This window comes from Littorina saxatilis, linkage group LG2 (assembly GCF_037325665.1).
Source record: "Littorina saxatilis isolate snail1 linkage group LG2, US_GU_Lsax_2.0, whole genome shotgun sequence".
In the NCBI taxonomy this organism is placed as follows: domain Eukaryota; kingdom Metazoa; phylum Mollusca; class Gastropoda; order Littorinimorpha; family Littorinidae; genus Littorina; species Littorina saxatilis.
This window is the reverse complement of record NC_090246.1, coordinates 13,729,547-13,751,621: the sequence shown is the minus strand read 5'-3', so window position 1 is coordinate 13,751,621 and position 22,075 is coordinate 13,729,547. Positions and strand designations below refer to the sequence as shown.

The 22,075-nt window shown below is 41.2% G+C and overlaps 1 protein-coding gene across 2 annotated transcripts in view; it reads right to left on the bottom strand.

Annotated features, from left to right (window-relative positions):
* LOC138958247 (guanylate cyclase 32E-like) overlaps positions 1–22,075 on the bottom strand; it is a gene marked incomplete at its 5' end in the record, with an annotated part of 84,135 nt that overhangs the window by 51,698 nt on the left and 10,362 nt on the right. For both annotated transcript variants that reach the window (XM_070329361.1, XM_070329362.1), the window contains 2 exon segments: positions 14,785–14,866; positions 18,670–18,918. In XM_070329361.1, the coding sequence (XP_070185462.1) occupies positions 14,785–14,866; positions 18,670–18,918 (331 nt within the window).

Here is a 22,075-nt window from a genome sequence, read left to right as displayed (position 1 = left end):
TAAGAATATGGCAAGAAATAATGATTTCGGATTCTGAAAGCTGTGAGTGTGTGTATGTGTGTGTTGTGGGGGGGGGGGGGGGGCGGTCCGCGGTAGAGAACCTATCAATTCTCCTTGCTTCCAAGCACACTTATGAAAATTACTGAATACTTGACATTTTGTGCGTGCTTTAGACCGGATATTCGGCAAGCCGCCTCAGTCCGAACTTTAGTTGACTTCTGATGACACATTGCTCAAAAAAGGAAAGTCCAATGCTTAATCCACACATAATATTTTAAAATGAGAAATAAAAAGTGTGTCAGTTTTAAAAATTAATGCGGTGGCCGCAGACAATACAATTCCAGGAAAGGATATGCTGGTGCATAAGTCTTTGAAGTCCCCCGAAATCGGAGTATGCTGCCTGAATGGCGGGGTAAAAATGGTCATACACGTAAACATCCACTCGTACTAAAAACATGAGTGGGAGTTTAAGCCCATGAACGAAGAAGAAGAAGAAGAAGTCTTTGACGATTTCCGTATAGATATGTATTTTTAATGACTGTCTGCATACCCAAATATAGACTTTAGGTATCCTAGGCTTTACAGATCAGACAACGGTAAGAAGGATGAACGGTGAAGTCTTCGTCACACATATATATTCCCATCCCTGAGATCACAAAAGTACTCAAAAAGTTTCCCACATAGAGTTATTGAAGTTATTACGAAAAGAACCCAACAGTATTATATCCCACAAAAGCTAGTGTTTCGAAATTTAAAGGTAAATATACTGCCACATGTTCACTGAAATGCCAAAATTAAAACTGTATATTTTTTCCTCTGTATCAATTCGATACGTTGTACGTGCACCCAAACATATACCTTAAATAGTCAAACACGTGGTGTCGTGTCAAGATATCAACTCTCAAAGGATCTTTGATCTAAAAATGGAGGAAAAAATGGAGTGTCGTGGTGAATGGCCATCGTTTTCGCACGATCAATCATAAATTGCCAATTCAGAAAGGCCGAATATCAAATATACCACACAACGAAAGAATATGTGTTAAATGCCAGTCTGGAGAACTCGGAGATGAATTTCATTATAGCTTTCAATTATTTATGTTTTTTAACACTTGAGGAAAAAGCTGTTACCATTGTATTTTCGTTGAAATTCAAACTCAGTCAAATTTAAACATTTATTTGAACTAACAAAAAACCGAAAGTTATTGAATTTGATATATTTTATTAAGAATAGTTTGAAAGAGTTCTGATTATTTGTTCCCATCTTGTATTAAAAACAAAAACAAAAACAGGAACAAATATAGTCCTGTTAAAACGTTTATGATTAAAATGATTTAGTTATGAATTACGTTTGATTTATTGCCGGTTAATTTTGAAGTGTTGTGTCCAATTATTACATATCTTTTTTTGTTGGTGTTTATTGTAATATTTCTAAAATTCATGTAACCCTATGTTTTTTTTAAATAAATATTGACTTGACTTCACTTGACTTGACTTGGGTATGGCAACACTTTCTAAGCTAAACCCATTATCTGTACCATAAATGTGTAGGTGTCTGTCAATGTTAAAGAGTATTGGATCTAAGTACCTGTGATTGTAGTGTTTTGTTTTGTCAAAAATTCAATGTTCCAATAATTCATCATTCTTGTTTTTTTATTCTGAATTTTAGAACGTTAGCAGTCCATCTGTTTTGTGTATTTCTATAAATGGATTTTCTTGTGTCTTTGGCGGATGAAAGCAACACATAGCGTGTGTGTGTGTGTGTGTGTGTGTGTGTGTGTGTGTGTGTGTGTGTGTGTGTGTGTGTGTGTGTGTGTGTGTGTGTGTGTACTTTTAACATTGTACGCTAAGTTTTGCTTAGTGCTTGGGATCTTGGTGTTATGTCTCAGTTAAATGTATGCTTTGTATGCTTGTTGATTTGTGCTATTTTATTCTATAATGAATTTGTAAAGCGCCTGGAGCCAATTGATGGGACTCGCGCTATAGAAAAGTTATTTATTATTATTATTATTATTATTTAAGTTATTGAGACATCCCAGTGCACTAAGGGATTTATAGAGCAAATCGAGAAAATTCATTATTGAACGAAGCGCATAGCGCTGAGTTCAATAATTATTTTCGAGATTTGCTCTATAAATCCCTTAGTGCACTGGGATTGTTTCAATAACGATATTGTCGGTACCGCCAGAGAAAAAAGAAGATACAACACGCACATTTTGCTGCGCGCATTTGAATAGGCATAACTGTGTGGTCAGGTCGTATAGAAGATCTACTTTTGTGTGGGCTGTCTCGTGTGTTGTGCTTTCATCACACGCAAACTCTTGTTTTAATTTCTGTTGGTAAATTCCAGTGTAGCGTTAAGCTAAAGAGTGATGATCTTTCTCTCATTTGAACTCGGAGAAAGGACTGTGCTTTCAGTTATTTGCGGTTCGAAACCTTCATCGAGCTTCGACAGATTGACTGTGCAGAGTTGTGCCCCTTGCCAAGGTCGACGGAAAGCCCATTTTCAAAATAAACGTGGCATGTTTTTCGTGTGGTATCTTCCCTCATCGGGGAGTCTGGTACTAAATATGAACGGTAAGAATGCTCTGAACCCTACACGTATTATATCCCCATCGTTTTATCGTTCACATTTGCCTAACATGTTAATTTGCTGAGCGGGATTTATGTCGTCTGCTAGGCTATTGCACTGAGTCTCATTTCAAAAACAAAAATTGCTCGTCCCGTTGCACTGAGTCTGCACACATAAAGCAGGCTGGTAATAAGTCTTATATGTGGTAAGAACGTTCTAAACCCTACACGTTTTCGATTCCGATTGTTCTTGCCTTAAAATAAACGGAAAGCATTCATTTACTGAACAGATGCAGTCGTATTTCAGTGTAGTCTGCTACGTGCTGATCTAGCTGCGACGTTATCGGAATAACACTTGTGTTTTCTGTTAGCTGCTGGGAATTGTATACTAACTCATCATTTGGTAATGTGGATAATAAGGTACATGCCACCAACATGGCATAATTATGAGAGGAATCTTCGCAAGTCGAAACTGAAAAATTAGACACAGCGGGTTCTATTTTTAGATCAGTGCAACTGTGGGCGGCACAGGCGCATGCAATCTGTCAGAAAAAAAACACTTCTGCTTTAATTGAAAAGCAGGACATTTATGGTCATAATCATTGGTATTGTGGAGAATATATAAGCTACATGTCATTAATTAATTCTGAGGATGAGAGTACAGTCTCGCTTTGGCAAAGGGTGTAAGAATACGCTCTGTGGAAAAGTTAGCGCACTCCAGGAGTGCGCTAACAGATTTAAGCGCATCGCCATTAGCCAATCAACTGGTTCACATCAGTCATGTGACACCAGTACTTACTGACAATTTAAGTTATTGAGACATCCCAGTGCACTAAGGGATTTATAGAGCAAATCGAGAAAATTCATTATTGAACGAAGCGCATAGCGCTGAGTTCAATAATTATTTTCGAGATTTGCTCTATAAATCCCTTAGTGCACTGGGATTGTTTCAATAACGATATTGTCAGTACCGCCATAGAAAAAAGAAGATTCCAAACGCACATTTTGCAATGCGCATTTGAATAGGCATAACTGTGTGGTCAGGTCGTGCACAGTAAAGATCTACTTTTGTGTGGGGTGTCTCAAGTGTGTCGTGCTTTCGTCACACGCATTTTAATTTCTGTTGGTAAATTCCAGTGTAGCGTTAATCTGAACAGTGATGATCTTTCAGAGAGACCTCATTTGAACTCGGAGAAAGGCTCTTCATTATTTGCGATTCGAAACCTCCAGTCGAGCTTCGACGGATTGACTATGCGGAGTGACTCCCCTTGAATTGACTCAAAGCGGGACTCGACGGTTCGCACATTTTCAAAACAAATGTGGCATATTTCTCGTGTTCTATCTCCACTCATCGGGGAGTCTGATACTAAATATGAACGGTAAGAATGCTCTGAACCCTACACGTATTATATCCCCATCGTTTTTTCGTTCACATTTGCCCAACATGTTAATTTGCTGAGCGGGGTTAATGTCGTCTGCTAGGCTACCTGCCAACCTGGGCAATGGAACGACTGCAGTCTGCACTGAGTCTGTACGCATAAGGCAGGCTGCTAATAAATCTTATATATGGTAAGAACGTTCTGAACCTTACACGTTTTCGATTACGATTGTTCTTGCTTTGAAATAATAATTCTGAAACCATTCATTTACTGAACTGATGTAGTCGTATTTCTGTGTTGTCTGCTACAGAGTCGATCGAGTCAGTCTTCCAAACTGGTCTTGCTGGTACGTTATCGGAATAACACTTGTGTTTTCTGTTAGCCGCTGGGAATTGTATACCAACTCATCATTTGGTAATGTGGATGATAAGCTACATGCCACTAACACGGCATATGAGAAGAATCTATGCAAGTCGGCAAAAATTAGATGAAACACAGCGGCTTCTATTTTTTTAGATCACTGGCACTGGCACAGGCACATGCAATCTGTCAGAAAAAAAACCCACTTCTGCTTTAATTGAGAAGCAGGGAATTTATGGTCATTTGGTATTGTGGAGAATATAAGCTACATGTCATTAATTAATTCTGAGGATGAGAGCACAGTCTTGCTTAGGCAAAGGGCGCAAGAATACGCTCTGTGGAAAAGTTAGCGCACTCCAAGAGTGCGCTAACAGTTTTAGCGCATCGCCATTAGCCAATCAACTGGTTCACATCAGTCATGTGACACCAGTACTTACTGACAATTATTATTATTATTATTATTATTATTATTATTATTATTATTATTATCATTATCATTATTATAGCGGAAACGCCACTCCCTCACCCCCCCCCCCCCCTCCTCCCTTCCACAAATGCTCCACTTTCAGCCATACGCCCATCCCCATATACCGGTCCCCAATCCCGATCCTGAGTTGGTCTTCAGAGGTTGTCTGGACGTCAGATTCCAACAGCAAGCTAAACCATTAAATCTACAATCCCTTCATACAACTGAGATCCAAAAAAAAGAAAATAACCATAACACCGCCATCCTCACCCCACCACCAACCGAGAGCTTCCAATCTTCCGCTCTCATCCCTCCCACAACACCTCCCTCCACCCACCCTGCGGTATAACCACAGCGAAGCAATTTTCTGTCGCAAAAGGAAGTCGCAGAAATCAAGACAAAAAATGCTCCATTGACCTGCCGGCCCTATCACTGTTACGCACGTGAACACAAGAAGTATTCTCTCTGACGTTAAGGATGGATTACCCGACGTGCAACAGTATTATCGATAAGGTCAATATCATCCCGCCTCCACGGCAAGGCAAATTAGGCTCGTGGGCAAGTATGCCTGCACTTCGCCACTGGGCAAAAGGTGTATCGGGTTATGCCGGTAGTCTGTGATCTTTAACAAAACCTCAAAGCTGGATGGCCAAACCTAATTAGGTGATAAGAATACTATAGCCTTTATGCCTGAAAAATAGGGGGAAAATAGAACGATGAGCAGTATTAAGAAGTCTCTTCCTAAAACCACGAAACCAAATAGTTAATACATGAGTAAGATGAGCAGTTTTGTGAAGTTTCTTCCTTACACCCCGGAAAAACTGGTTAAAAAATTAGTAAGTTGAGCAGTATTAGGAAGTCTATTCCTTTAACCATGAAAAACTAGTTAACAAAATGAGTAAGATGAGCAGTATCTATAAGTTTCTTCCTTAAACCCCTGACACACGCTCATGTTGCAACCCGCTGCAACAGTTGTGTTCTCACAGCTTCACTGATATTATTTGCAGGTGCACTTCTTTATTGTTTCGTTCCTGTTATCTTACTCGCTATTACTATAACTAGGTATCGAATGCTTTGATGTAGTTTCTGTTCTTGGTCTCTTTGAATGTTTTCTTTTTTTTTTCTTCATTTTTGTAAATAGATGAGTGCTGGCGAGAACACTACAAAACAAAGGGACGTAAGTACTCTAAATACATACGACATGTGCAACAAGAGTTAGTGAGAGTTATGCGGAACCAGCCTCCTTGCACCTAAGAGAATAACAAGCATTGAAACGAACAAGCGACAACGAAATGATGGTCGACGCAAGCTCATATGTTCCTCATTCTCCAGGGCATTCTAACTAACACTTAGTCTTACGTACACAGTCATACACAACAACCAGCTCTCCTTCCTGGCCGGACATAGTCCTTATAATTATTAGACTGTTATTTATGTATAAACACACACATTAACATTTTCACAGGTTCGCATTCGGGCCGGGACGGACACGGGTCAACTTTATGTGCAGACCCAGAGACGGAAGCCATGTCCCACCCCCGTGTCATCACAATGGCACGTAAAAGACCTTGGTCATTCTGCCATAAGTGCAGGTGGCTGAATACACCTAAACACGCAGACACCTGGGTAGCGCGACTCCGTTGCTGCTAGCTTTCCACTGGGAGGAAGCGACCCGAATTTCCCAACGATGGGACAATAAAGTAATGGAAATGGAAATGAAATGGAAACATAAACAAAGGATACTGTTCGTATCCAGATTTCAACATGTACATGTTTTGTGATTCCAGTCGTCGAAATGATGACAGTTGTATTGTTTTACTTTGTCTGTTCGTTTTTTTGAATGTCTTTTTTAATTTGTCTTTCCTTTTGTCTTGTAGTTTGTTTGTTTTGTGTGTGGTTTGGTCTGGTTTAGTTCGGGTTCGTTTGAGTTGGGTTGGATTACGTATATATGTCGTGCCGAATTCACGGAATTGCCGAATTCGCGGAATCGGCAACATTTTTGCCCATTTCGCGTAATCGGCAAAACGCTGCCCATTACGTGAAATCGGCAGCATTTTGCCGAAAATACGGAAAGGCCTCTAAAATTTGCCCATTTCGCAAAAGCGACAGCCAGTCTGTTACTTTTTGTGTCACCAGAACATTGCATTAACATTGTTTTACCTCCCTACTATGTTTTGTATGGTCTATGTTAGTCTGTGTCGAGCATGACTCCGGAAATGCACGAAAACTACATTTTTTGCAATAACTTGCCATAACTGATCGATTATTGCAATATCTATCCATTCGAGTATCTAGTTGTCTAAGTGTGATGATATCTCAGGCATTTGAGAACTTTAAAACCAAAAAGTGGCTGCCGATTTCTCAAAATGGGCAAATTTTAGAAGCCTTTACGCGTTTTCGGCAAAACGCTGCCGATTTCGCGTAATGGGCAGCGTTTTTCCGATTACGCGAAATGGGCAAAAATGTTGCCGATTACGCGAAGACGGCAATTACGTGAATTCGGCACGACATATATATATATAAGGACTGGGTGGCCGAGTGGTAACGCACTTGCGCTCGGAATCGAGAGGTTGCGTGTTCGACCCTGGGTCAGGCCGCTATTTTCTCCCCCCTTTCCTAACCTAGGTGCTGGGTTCAAGTGCTAGTCTTTCGGATGAGACGCAAAACCGAGGTCCCTTCGTGTACACTACATTGGGGGTGCACGTTAAAGATCCCACGATTGACAAAAGGGTCTTTCCTGGCAAAATTGTATAGGCATAGCTAAAAATGTCCACCAAATACCCGTGTGACTTGGAATAATAGGCCGTGAAAAGTAGGATATGCGCCGAAATGGCTGCGATCTGCTGGCCGATGTGAATGCGTGATGTATTGTGTAAAAAATTCCATCTCACACGGCATAAATAAATCCCTGCGCTTAGAACTGTACCCACGGAATACGCGCGATATAAGCGTCATATTGATTGATTGATTGATATATAGTTTGGCTTGGTTTGGTTTGTGGTTTGGTTTGGTTCAGGTTTGTTTGCTTTGAGTTTGGTTTGTGTTGTTCTGTTATTTTCTTCTTCTTTTATATGATAAGGGATGGGGGTGTGGGTGAATGGGTGAATGGGTGGGGGTGGGGGGGGGGGGGGGCTGACACAGGAAGGTTATCCGTCTTTCTCCTCGACCATGACTTATTGCTTGGTTGGCTGTTTGCTGATGTTTTCCCCACTCTTTTTCAGGTCAGACTCACCAAACATCTCTTTCTCAGTACTTGATCCTGTTATTTACCGTCGGCGTTTTTTTTTTTTTTTTGTAGATGTAAAATAGAATGCAGAAATTGATTGATCAGAATAACTACTTTCGATTTCAGTTGATTTGTTAATTGCAGCCTTTTTCTCTTCCCTTTCTATTATGTCCATTCAGACTTTAAAGTATTCACAATTAAAAAAAATCCCACCTCAGTGTTATTCTGTCAAATCCAAAAAGAAGAAAAAAAAACGTTTTCATTGCGTCTTTCCTGAATGACAATAGCAACTGAAACTTTAGCATTTCTCCCCAGACGGTGAGACAGACAGACAGACATTAATACCCACCAATGACGCTCCAGATTGTAGGATTGAGCTAGTAGAAAGATACCCTCATAGACTCATTTAAAAAAAGTGGCTGTATTAAACCTAATGCACTCCGAACAAAACTTCTGGCAGAGAATTATTCAAATTGAAGATATATTCGTATACAGTTTGAAACTGAGTGCATCCCGAACAAAACTTCAGACGGCGGGTGACTGCGCAGACAATTTAGACGAAGACGTCGGTTTAAGTTCCAGATAGGATTAAACGGAAGCCTGAAAGAATCGTCTCCAGACAGAAACAGGATTTTCAGGCCTCAGAGGGACTGCAAAAACTGGGTTAATTACACAAAGTTTCGAAAAAGGTGTCTTTTGCTTCCTGTAGAAGTTTAAACTGGTTTCTGTTTGTGCTGAGTTCTGATTTTTTTTTTCTGCTTGTCAAGATTGTCGCCTATGGGATCTTTTGAAATGTCTCGGAAGTCTGAGTGAAAAAGAAGGAAACTCGAGCAATTCCCTTCTGGCTAGCTGGCCTGAGTGTACTGTACGCGTATGTGCGTTTGTGAGTGCGTGTGCTTACCAACGACACAAATTTCAGGGAATTTTCATGGACATATACATATTCTTCTTCTTCTTCTTCTTCGTTCATGGGCTTAGACTCCCACGTTCACTCATGTTTTCAGCACGAGTGGATTTTTACGTGTATGACCGTTTTTACCCCGCCATTCAGGCAGCCATACGCCGATTTCGGGGGAGGCATGCTGGGTATTTTCGTGTTTCTATAACCCACCGAACTCTGACATGGACTACAGGATCTTTTCCGTGCGCACTTGGTCTTGTGCTTGCGTGTACACACGAAGGGGGTTAAGACACTAGCAGGTCTGTACATAAGTTGACCTGGGAGATCGGAAAAATCTCCACTCTTAACCCACCAGGCGGCAGCGACCGGGATTCGAACTCACGACCTCCCGATTAGGAGGCCGACGTCTTACCACCACGCCACTGCGCCCGTCTATACATATTCTTGAAAGCAGTTGTATTTGAACAACGGAAAAACGTCAACATAAATCCACTATGATAAAGTTGTGAATAAACAAGAGAAAAACGTGTCAAGTAAATTCGCAATCTGCAACGTTCCCCTCCGTCCAAGAAAGCCCAGCATGTGTCTTTGCTAAAACCAACAGGGATACCTACAAAGTTGAAGGTCCACTCCGCCTCATTAAAACTGTCCGCCTCGCCGTCTCAGGGCTGGTCACAAATTGAATAAAAATCGTCCCTCCACTTGAAGAAATGCCCAATATCAACATCCTGACTGCTTGCTGTGCCGAGTCGGACTTGTTTGATGAATTAATTACTTCAAAAGCCACTGGTGGCTTTTACAAAATTAATTCATGACGAACACTCCCACTTTGCATAAAGAGCTCCCAGGCAGTCCACTGTTCGTATGTGACCAAGTGGAGGGATGGACTTATACAATGTAAAAGCCTCGCCAGATCTGTGACGCATTGATCCAGTATGCATTGACTCTCAGACTTATTCATTCCCCAGATAAGGTCTGTTTTCAAAGACCTCACTGGATGTGTGTAAACTCTCTATACTAAAGTAAGACACTTTAAAGGGGAAAACACTTACTGTCCCATCAACCATCGCTTTAAACCCTGGATGTGTTGTAAAGAATCACCTATGGTGCGAGCATAAAGACCACTGCTATTCTTGAGAGCAGCTAATTACCCCTGTGTATGTTGTTTTATCATTATGATAGGGTTGTGATTGGCACGCAGTTGCTACGGATTCGTCACTCGTATGACGTTGAAAAGATCAACACGTGTTCATGAAAAGTAATGACGTTCCCCAGCGCTAAACGCTTGGCAACGTTCGACTCACGTTTTAACAAGAGTAACGCCGTTTCCAAGAAAAAATCTCATACCTTCTTCAGTTCTATACTATGTCTTGTCGCAATATATTTATTCGTGTATTAAAATCTTGTTCTCCCACTCAAGCACACGCATTTATAGACAGTTGCATTCCCCTTAAGCGTTGTTTCCGTAGCTAAGGTGGGTGTCTTACTCGTTTACCTTGCGTTGACATGTCGTTTCATAAAAATAATCTATACTTCAAGAAAAAAAGTTCCAAACATTAGCCGCACTCAAGACAGACCATGGAAACGAAAAGTGGTTTTCAGCTATTCTAGCTGAAGAACGTTATTTCAAAATGCGTCATGTTAAGAAAAGAATATGCAACAAAACGAAAGTAGTCAACGGAATCATGTCATGCATGACAGGTTGTGCTCTTTCATTTTCTGTTATTCATTCCTGGTAGAAGAAAACTAATAAATGATTGCAAAAGATCAAGGTATGCATAGAATAATAATCACCCAAAGATATGGTTAAGGCAAAATGCTTTTAATAGTTTCAGCCAAATAAAAGAAAGGACTACAAGACATTGACAGAAAAGAGTTTATGCATACCCTCGAAAAAGAAAAAGGAGTTAGTGGAGCAGGCACGACTCTTACGTGAAGCTTTTTGGTTTTTGATGAATGAAAACACAAGGATACAATACGTCTACAGTTACAGTTGGTATAAAGTCACTACTTTTTTTCTAATTTGTACAAGTACACAAGTCTTTGGTATAACACTTTTGCAAATTCTCAGTTTGAAATACAGACACATATATATACAAGTTGATGAAATCTTCATCAAGATATCTAGCGCGAGCCACAAACACGAACACGAGATTAATTTCATACAACAAAGCAAAGACATAAAATAGCAGAAAGACCAAAACGAACCAAGATCAAAAGCAGGCCGAAAACGACATATTCAAAATAGTGTAAAAAAGACCACAGTCCATAAAACAAAATAAAGACACACACGATGTACAAGTATCATTTTGATTGCAGTGTTGAAGAAAGAAAGAGACGGAGAAACACAGACGAAGACATTTCACAGCCAAACAAAAAATATTAAAAAAAAATGAGAGACAGAAAAACTGACACCAACAAAATATTAAAAAATACAATGAATGAGGAAACGACGCCCGAAGGGAAGGAAAGGAGCCGACATGGTGATTTGGGAATAAAGGAAAGAACTTCACACTAGCAGGGTTTTTTCAAAAGGATTTCTGTTTTTCCAGGCGAATTGTTTCTTAGTTTTAACTTCCCCCAAGGAGATATAACAAGTCGCGTGAAGGGATATAAAAACATTTAGTCAAGCTGTCGGCATCAAAGTAACAGATTAACACCAAAAACAGTCATCGCCGAGACTATATCAAGATAGTCTCGACTAACGTGGAACCACACCAAAAGACCGAGACAGGTCACGCTCGTCTCCTCGCAGCGAACGCAGGACTTACTTAACCTATTTTCTGTAATCCTGAGCACATTTTAAGAGTAAACATGAAATATATATTTTTTTTTAATTTAGGAGAAATTGAGGAATACGATGCAATCGTTTATAAATCTGTTAGTGAAAATTCGATTTTAATGACAACTTTAATGAGCAAACTAATTAACTAATTTTTATGCTGCCGAGCTGAAATGCAATCCCATAGTCCGGACTTCGTCGAAGATTGCTTGACCAAAATGTCAATCAATTTGATTGAAAAATGAGAGCGTGACAGTGCTGCCTCAACTTTCACAAAAAGACGGATATGACGTCATCAAAGACATTTATCGAAAAAAAGAAAAAAACATCTGGGGATATCATACCCAGGAACTCTCATGTGAAAATCGGTCCAGTAGTTTTCTCTGAATCGCTCTACACACACACACACACACACACACACACACACTGACACACACACACACACACACACACACACACACACACACACACACACACACACACACACCACGACCCTCGTCTCGATTCCCCGTCTATGTTAAAACACTTAGTCCTGCAGTATTCTGCTGATGATTCGTGATCTGTTAAAATGCGTAAACGACACCAGAAGTATCGAAAACGTTTCTTTTTTTCTGCTGCAGGAGAAGTGAACATCAATGCACTTACCTTGTTCTATGGACACATACAACTGCGTGAAACGATCTTGGCTAAAATATTAACACAAGACCACTTTCGAAAACTGACTGAGTGTAGTGGTAAATACAACATTCTCAAAAATCCCACCCGTATTATTTTTCACAAAACAGACCTGTACATCTTCTTGCTGGGTGGATATGTAACTACACATTGAACAATTTGTGTACGTGCGCGCGTGTCGGGCTGTCTACGCGTCCTTCTGTTTGTTTGCCTATCTGATTGTTTCTCTGTTTGTCTGTTTGTACAGTAAATATGTATGCACTATATTGACCCTGGATTTGATTTATTCCACATAAATAAACGAGGGTGTGTGTTTTTCTTGTCGGAAACGGGTGGATTGCGTGCCAGGAATCTGTAGAGACATCCCAGCAAACACACAACGTGAATACAACGTTGCGAAAATGTAAATTTTTGGTGTCTTTAACAACGTTGCAAAATGCACGTAAAATGTACGTGGATTCAACTAAAAACACAACGTAAAAGCAACGTTGCGTTATTGTGATATTTTGGTTTTATACCAACGTTGACACATAACGTAAATTTTACGTGAATATCACGTTGCATTTGGGTGTCTTAACTACGTTACGAAATGTACGTGAAGTTTACGTGGATCCAACCAAAAAACACAACGTAAAAACAACGTTGCGTTATTGCGGTTTTTTGGTGCGTTAACTACATATGTAACACAACACTACTCGGGCAGTGACGATAATTGCATTTTCCAAAAGTAGGGTAAAAGTAACACCCAGTGTTGTCATTGTTACCCATTAAAACCAGTAACGCAGACACTAGATTCTATATATACTAAGGACGCATTAAAAATCATGGCACAAATGAGGAAAAACATTATTATGTACAAAAGTACAATCACAACATCAAGAACATAGAACACTGGCCAGGGCATTATTTGCGTCTGAGTAAGTAATACAAACATACAAAACAAATGTATACATTTTGTCTACAAATGTTTTGAAAAGCACCGCTCAGATGTGCAAAACGAAGCACCAGTCATGCGGAAGCTCACATTAAATCAAATCAAATGCTCAATTGTGTATATTTACAGACATTTTGAAAAAGAAGGCCGTTAGTATTAATGCTTAGAGATTTCCCTATCAAACTCACAAGGGAAGCTGGCGGAGTTGGAGGATGGAAGTGGTGGGGGACGAGCGGTAATTGTGAATGATTAATACACTCACAAATCTTTGCGTAAAATTAGGCTATATACAACAGGAACAATTTAGACCAAAATAGACACACAGAAACTACCGGACTGTCTATACAGCCGCTGCAGTAAAATTCAACTTCTTTTTTGAAAAAGCAGATCGCAAAGTGTCCTGGGCAGTTGTCAATCGACAAGCAAGCAATCAATCAAACAGCTAAGCGACACCCACCACCAGCATGATTCTAGCTAGCTAAGTGACAGCCCTTGCAGTCTAGCCCCTAATTCGTTCATCTCAATCTCAGTCCTATTCACAAAATTGCGCAAACACGACGCAGAAATAGCTTCACAAATCGTCAAAGGCAATGTGCAAGCACCTGCTGCCTTTCAAAGTTTGTTGACTTCTTCCAGTGTCATGGATCAATGTCACACACGATTTTGCCGTGTCCGTCTGTGTATGTCCTCAATGTTTTGGCAAACACTGACTCAAGTTTCTCGTAAGATTTGTAAACGATGCAAGAAGAAAACCTATCCAAGTTTACTGGTGTCTGGGCAGTCGCTTGGTGACAACGTTTGTTAAAGTATTCTTGACAGAGTTCAGACTGTCATTGAAGAGGAAAAGTGTTCACACAAAAAACGACGACCCACATAAAAGAAATTGCAGGTCTTTTTTTTTAAATGTTGTCAGTGAGAGGCATGTCTCTGTCGCTTCGTTTTGAAGCCTTAGACGGGCTATGTTTATATTTCTGCAAGGGCTGTCATTATGGCACAAGGCTCTGGCACGTCTACATAGATTATGTGGATACATTTCCACTTTAATATCATTTCGTTTTGGGCTTTCTCCTTGTTCGCGTTACAAGCAAAGGTATGCTTTTTATTAACAAATGTTGATCTAAAGAATCAACAGGAAAGCAAATTTACCAGGAAAAAGCAAAATAAAATTAAAAAAACATAAAAACATCTTTGGAAAAAATACGGCCTGAGAACGTGCCAGACTTCTGCCAATCCTATAGTTTCAAACACAAATCACTCGTATTATTGTTCAGTTTGTTAGGATAGGTGGCTATAAGCTAGTCACAACCATGTCAGTGGTGAGTGTTAGGAGGCCTCTAGCAGCTAGCAAGCTTGCCAACTTGCTAACTTGCTAGCACACCAGCAGGCGATCGCGGTCCTGTTCTTGCAACTCCAAGAAGCTGTTGGAACAAGCCACGCGAGCGGAAGCGGAAGTGAGGGCCTGCCTGCGCATGCGCCGCATAATCAGCCAATACCTGACGCCAATGACGGCAGCTCCAATGGCGATGATAACAACCACTGCGAGGCCCACTAAAATCGCCACCAGCTTCAGTTCGGCTGAAACAGAACAGAAAAATATTTGGTTTAAAATATCTATGACAGAAATTGGCTGTGTTTTAACGTTCCACAGTCTGAAGAGACTGTCACAAAGATGTGAGTAGCATATTTGTGAGGTGAAACCACGTCGTGTTTTTAACCTCCCTAAATGTTGTACAGGCGAGGCGTAGAGACTGGAGAGCGTTATTCTCGTGTTTTGTGTGTTCCACGCAAAACTGGCTTTAGCTTGAGATGAGCTGTGTTTGAGACATGAAGCTGGTCTGGGGTAAATAACGTCACAGCGTTTGAGATTTTCAACCGGGAAGGTTGTCGGCGCGTGTCAGACTTGTTCTGGGAACAAGTACTCTTTCAAGAGACGGGTCTCTTAAGGTAAATGATTTACTATGTTGTATATTATTGACGTTGGAATACATAGCTGGAGTGTAAAGGTTAGTGTATACAAAGTGCACCAAATATTAGGGTGAAGCTTTGAGAGAATTTTTGATGTAATTGTATCACGGTTTTTCATGGGGAATTTCTTGAACATAAAGGTTACGCATTTATGTTATGTTTAAGACGGTCATGCTTTGTATGGGGAGTGTTATTCATAGATTAAGTATTAGTTTGGATATTGAATGTGGACGGAATGTGAACGTGGAATGAACGAGAATGTATGAGTGGTACATGAACGTTTGGAAGAAGAGATGGTTTTAGAGAATGTTGTATTAAGACTTGGTTAAATTCTTTAGGAGTTTCCATGAGGGATTTCCATGGCGTGTAAGGGAGGGTCCTTACACGGGAGAAGCGCGGGACGATGGTGGCGAGCAAGGGCCTACATCGGCGCAGATGACTAGACGAGGGGAGTCTTCATCGTTACCGGTCGTGGCTGACGACGGTTGTTTCCGCTAAGGGCGGAAGGGTTTCTCGGGGAGAAACATGAAGGGTGTGTATTGGCATCTTCAGTGAAAGGTGTGTGTTAGCATTGTGTTGGCATCTTCAGTGAAAGCTGTGTGTTGGCATCTGGGTGTGTTGATTCAGCGAGACAAGGAAGTGAACTGGCGACATGCAGTGAGCCGTGATTCGAACTCGTGAGTGTCTGTCGGTGCCTTCTTTTGTGCGTTAATCTATATTTGAGAAAGTATCTTTATAATATGTATTTACATGCATTGAGTGAAAACTAAGAGGTTGTGTGAACTGTGTGTCGAAAAGTTGAGTTGTATTGTTGTGTTTGAAGTGAAGAAGTATGTTGTTTTTTGGTTGAGGTAATAATGAGCCTGTATTCCTCCCAAATTCTGTTGTTGAAGTGTTTGGTGTGAAAAGGGTAGAGACAGTGCAATAGGGCAGAACACGTACATTTAATTCACATGCAAACCACTTCGTGACAGAGACAAGTAACTACCATCGAGCACATGATGGTGATTATTATACACCTGTTTCTGAAGGGCTGGTATATTTGAGCCATCATGCATATTAATTCTCACTCTTCACCTAAAATGTTACCATTTGCAGTTTTGCGAATTGGCTAACCACAATATGTAGGGGCCAACAATAAAGGATGGCGATAACAAGAGGAGATCAAGCTTTTATAGTTAAACAGCCCAAGTTTAACATAGTTACTAAAACACACACAGCTTTAACTCATTGTCTCCCAGGTACGGATATATCCGTGCTCACTCATATGGCTCTATCTGACCAGGTACGGATGTATCCGCTCAGACTGGTTGCTTCAGTCGCTTCCTGTAACGTCGATCTAACGCCTGCATTCCAGCGTGTTGATACACAGTTACTACAATTGTGAGTGACCTGCCGCAGCACAGCTGATCTCGGCTAAAAAAAAACTTGGTCAACATAGGTGGGGTAGAACGTGTTTAAGCTTCATCCCTGGAATTTGTTTGATTCCTAGGGGCAGGATCCCTAGGGTCCAGCAATAAAGGGTTGTAAAGACCAGAGGTGAACCAGTTCTCGGAGGTAAAAAGCCAAAGGCCGACACCGTCATTTGGGGCCTATTTGTTTTCTCACATATTGATTTTATGTTGGCTCCTGGTCACACGTACAGACGACGTGCTAAAAACAAAGTGCCTAACGATTCAAGTCGTTTACAAGAGAATTACAGGTTTATTCGAGAATGAAAGTGCCAAGGCGACAAAGCATCTTATATTTACAAAGATAATATTTTGTTTTTTGGGGGTTAGTTTTTTGTTTTGTTTTTTAATTTTTTTACTTTTGCCAATCAACAATTTAGTGGGGCGTTTAATCAGAAAATGAAGAGATAAAAACAAAACAAAACCAACTAAATAATATACATGTAAGGAAAATGTTCGGAACAATGTCTGCATTGAAAAGTCATTATTCAAGATTTAGTTAAAATAATCTTTCATAGGGACAATGCATTATTCAAAAACGTACAGATCTAACAAAAAAGTTTTAAAACGCATATGGTTAATTTAAGTATATCCGTACACAGTTAACGATTGGCACAACGAAGACAGACAGAGGAGAGAGATGGAGAAGGAGGACGAACATAATGACTTATTTGTAGTCGCCACAGGGAGAGAAAGACAAACGGACAGGCAAATAGACTGAACAAACAGACCGACAGACACCATGAGCGAGAGGGGCAGAGACAGAGAGAGACAGAGACACCGATATTCCCATGGAAATAAAACTATCCTCACAAGTTCGTTGTGCATTTTTCTTTAGTTCATATGACATGTCTAAAAATCCCAATACTCACCTCCTCTTGGCTTTAACGTGTAAACACTAATAATCAGTCAAAATATACCACCAAACAAACAATTTCCACACAAAATCATCAATTGGAATATAGTCGAACCTGCCCTTCCGACCACCTCTTGATAACGACAACCTACCCATAAGGACCGCCCCAACGAAACCCCGAACTAGGGTCTTCCCTATATAATTTACCTTTCCATAGCGACCACCTGTCTGCAAGGGCCGCTTTTAGTTGGTCCCTCAGGTAAATCTTAAAGACAGGTTCCAGTGTATCTTTTGGGCACGATTTATTGAGCGTTGTTTATCTATCTGCATTGTATTGTCCATACGTGGCTAATGTGTTGTTGTAAGTTTACTGTTACGTTATTTTGCTAGATATGTATTTGATGTTATGCTTAATAGTTTGTTCTTATTCATAATTAATATGTAAATCGCTGAAAGCATAGATGTCATTATTAAACGTTATTATCTCGACAGTCATTGTTCACCTCGACCGCTAGCGCGGTCTTGGAGGATCACTGACTGTCTCGATCTGTGTAAAATGTCATATTGTGGTCAAAAATACAAATAACGTTGATATAGCGATCGATTCAGGTTAGAATTCCTTTTTAGTTTTCATGATCGAACGCACACAAACATGCAGTATTTCGTAGTCGCGGCTAACCGCCTAAATATGAATTTTTGTCGACCTCTGACGTCACATGGCTCAAAGAAGGGAAATCCAATGTCCAATCGATACATTATTATTTACTAGTACTGTTTTGCAACTAACTGTCTACTCACACGTACCGGCATGGTTAGCCTAGTGGTAAGGCGTCCGCCCCGTGATCGGGAGGTCGTGGGTTCGAACCCCGGGGTCATACCTAAGACTTTAAAATTGGCAATCTAGTGGCTGCTCCGCCTGGCGTCTGGCATTATGGGGTTAGTGCTGGGACTGTTTGGTCCGGTGTCAGAATAATATGACTGGGTAAGACATGAACTTCTGTCTTGTGTGTGGCGCCCGTTATATGTCAAAGCAGCACCGCCCTGATATGGCCCTTCGTGGTCGGCTGGGCGTTAAGCAAACAAACAAACAAACAAAATCTACTCACACGTCTCGTCCCCGCCACACTTGCTGCCGTCAAAGCCACAGAGCGGGTCGCTCACGGGCACATGCCCGTTCACCCAGGCAACGGTGTGGTTGCTGGGCTCGTACACCGGGTCACCGTCCCCGATCAGAAAGGTGCCCACTTGCACCAGGTCGGGCACGAGCCCGGAGGCGTTGTGGGCAAGGCTCAGCACCTGGTAGCGACCTTCTGACTCTCCGACTGCGTTGATTCGAACGTCGAACCCCTGAATGCCTGCAGACACAAAATGACAGTGATAAAACATTGGTATTGGTAATGGTATCGGTATCGGAATTGGAATTGGTATTGGTATTGGAATTGGAATTGGAATAGGAACTTGAACTTGAATTAGAATAGAAATTGGAATTGGTATTGGTAGTGTTATTGGTATTGGTATTAATATTGGTATTGGTATTGGAATTGAAACTTGAATTAGAATTGGAATTGGTATTGACAGTGTTATTGGTATTGGTATTGGTAATTGGCATTGGAATGGGAATTGGTATTGGTATTGTTAAATTGGTATCAGTATCGGTATTGGCATTGGCATTGGCATTGGTCTTGGTCTTGGTTTTGGTATTGGTATTGACATTAGTATTTAGTATTTGTATCATATCGTGCTGTGAGGATACCCTCATGAAAATTCGGGCTGCTTTCTCACCGAGGAAGCATTAGTTGGGTTAAAGGAGAGCTAAATTACTTCTTTTTTTTCCAAGTGCTTGTTTCCTTTTGCTTAGCAACATTGCACGCGTGTTCATTATAACAATGTTTATCGAGGCCGAATGGTTACACACGCGAGGAAATCTTGATTAAGGCCAATAAGAAAGGGGACGGTTTGGTAGGCGGCGATATGGGAGGCGGCAAATCGAGAAGTCATCAAGCCAATCAAACAATGGCTCAAATACTCGAAATTAATCCGATCTAACTGGTATTATTAGTTGATGGCTCGACTAAAAAGAAAAGACTCCTGTGTTGTCCAATATGTATGGTTTGTTCTATGTACATTTAACCAATGATCATGTCTAGTCTCAAGTAAGTCTCTTGACAGCACGTTTCGCCCTGCAGTCCGGACTGACGATCTAACAGCGAACGACAAGAAGAAGAAGAAGTAAGTCTCTCTTCTTTTGTTGAACGTTCAAGAGGAGATTAGAAAACAACAGAACGGATCATTCAGCAGATTAGCTTCTATGTGGAATATATATATAATACACACTGTCCCTCTAGATTGTCCATCAAAGCACTCGGGTCATAGTGTAGCATTTATTTAGATGTGTGCACTGACTTGTTCACGTACAAGCGCCAGATTAATTCTTCACTTAATAATATAATTTATAGTTCTAATCAAGGTAAGACAGATCACTTTCCCATCTGCTCCGTGGTAGCGAGAACGAGTAGAAATTGCCGTGGGAAAATGAATTGTTGAGCTTACGTTTCCATTAAGATTAGCATACACGAATCCGCAAGACAAACTAAATATAGCCTACACTCGTCGTGATATTGCTTCTAAACTACAAGGCCGTACTGTAATTTCCAATGTCGTTGGAGGATATGAAGTTTACTATGTCAACTGAGAGAGACACACTGCAGAGAATGATAAATAGGGAGAAGCGGAATAGAACAAATTAAGGACGGACAGACAGACAGAGACTGAGATTGGGGTTGGGGTGGGGGGGGGGGGACCTTCACGTCGACACTGATGTAAACGTATACAGCCAGAAAAGCAAAACGATAGAACAACGGACACGCAGAGACTGAGATACTGAGAGGCAGGCGGATGGACAGACAGAGACTGATATACTGAGAGGCAGGCGGATGGACAGACAGAGACTGAGATACTGAGAGGCAGGCGGATGGACAGACAGAGACTGAGATACTGAGAGGCAGGCGGATGGACAGACAGAGACTGAGATACTGAGAGGCAGGCGGATGGACAGACAGACGGAAAAGCTATAGCTCACAGAAGAGCGAGAAAGACTCTTACATCCGTTTTATTCAAAGGCAGGACCCATTCAATTTACATGAGAACTGTCCTTTATGCCAATTTATATTTCCTCTCTCCCTCTTCCGATCGCCTTTCTATATCTGTGTTCCACACAGGATTACAATGCACAAAACAAACATCAAAAACCCCACGCTCTTCCTATCCACCCCCCCTCCCCCCTCCTTTACTTGCCTTCCAACCGTCATTCTCAAAATGCAAACTCGATCACACCAAATATGCTCCGAAACATCATTCTTGCATCCGATTTCGGAGACGCATAATCAAATCAGTAAGGGAAAGGGATTTCCACACGAAGGTATCATAAAATATCCCGCAGTTCCTTAATCAAGGAATGAAAAGGTCGGTGACATGACATCAAAGGGAAGACACTCTTTTTGCAACATCCGGGCAACTCCGCAGACAGCACGGGAGTACAAAGCCCCCTCTTCCCCTGACCCCCTCCCCCTACTCCCCCCCCCCTCTACACCACGCCCATGAAAGTCGTAAATGGAGGAACATTCACAGAGATGATTAACAGAACATTTGATAAAGCCAGGTTTTAAGCGTTGGGGGGGGGGGGGGGGAGGGGGTGGGGGGATCTTTACTCGGAGTGTTTTAAAAGGCAGGTTCCATCGTATTCTCGACTTGTGCATGCGATAGAAGACCTCACAAATCGTCCTCGACGAATGAAAGATACGACAAGGCCTGACACGGAATTCCGGCGGCAGAATCCCATCGTCTTAAGCTATTCCAGAATTGATGCTCTTAATCGCAGAGCATCGAATACAACGCGTCCAGCTAGGAGAGGCTAAGAGTTTGACAACATCTTCGCAGTCTGCAATCTGACAACTCGGCTTGCAGCCTGTTAACCCCCAGAGCTGCACATATCGACCAGTCTTTGATGAATTTCTAGCGAGAGTTTGAGCTTAAAGGAGATATTGTTTGAGCGGATGAGATTTGGGCGACATCTTCGCTGCCAAGAGTTTGAGCTTTTCTGAAAGAAATCTTGTTGCAAATGTCATAATTATATATGGGTTGGTGTTAACCCGTGATTTGTAAAAATGTAAAAATATTTTACAAATCACGTCGAACCTAAAACCGCGATTTGTAAAAATGTAAAAATGGAAAAATATCGCATTCCACAAAGTAATGCATGCCTTTTATTATTATTATTTTTCTTGTTTAGAGCCTCTACGCTGAGTGGTGGGGGTGGTTTTAGTTCCACATCCCATTTTGGTGCAATCCCATTTTGCCGCCGTCCCATTTTTTGCCCCATCCCATTTTCGCGACATTTCACAAGCCAAACGTCATTTTACTAACATGTCATAACAATAGCGCGACATCCCATTTTGACACCATATCCCATTTGGCCGCCATGCCGTTTCACCGCATTCCATTTCGCCCCCATCC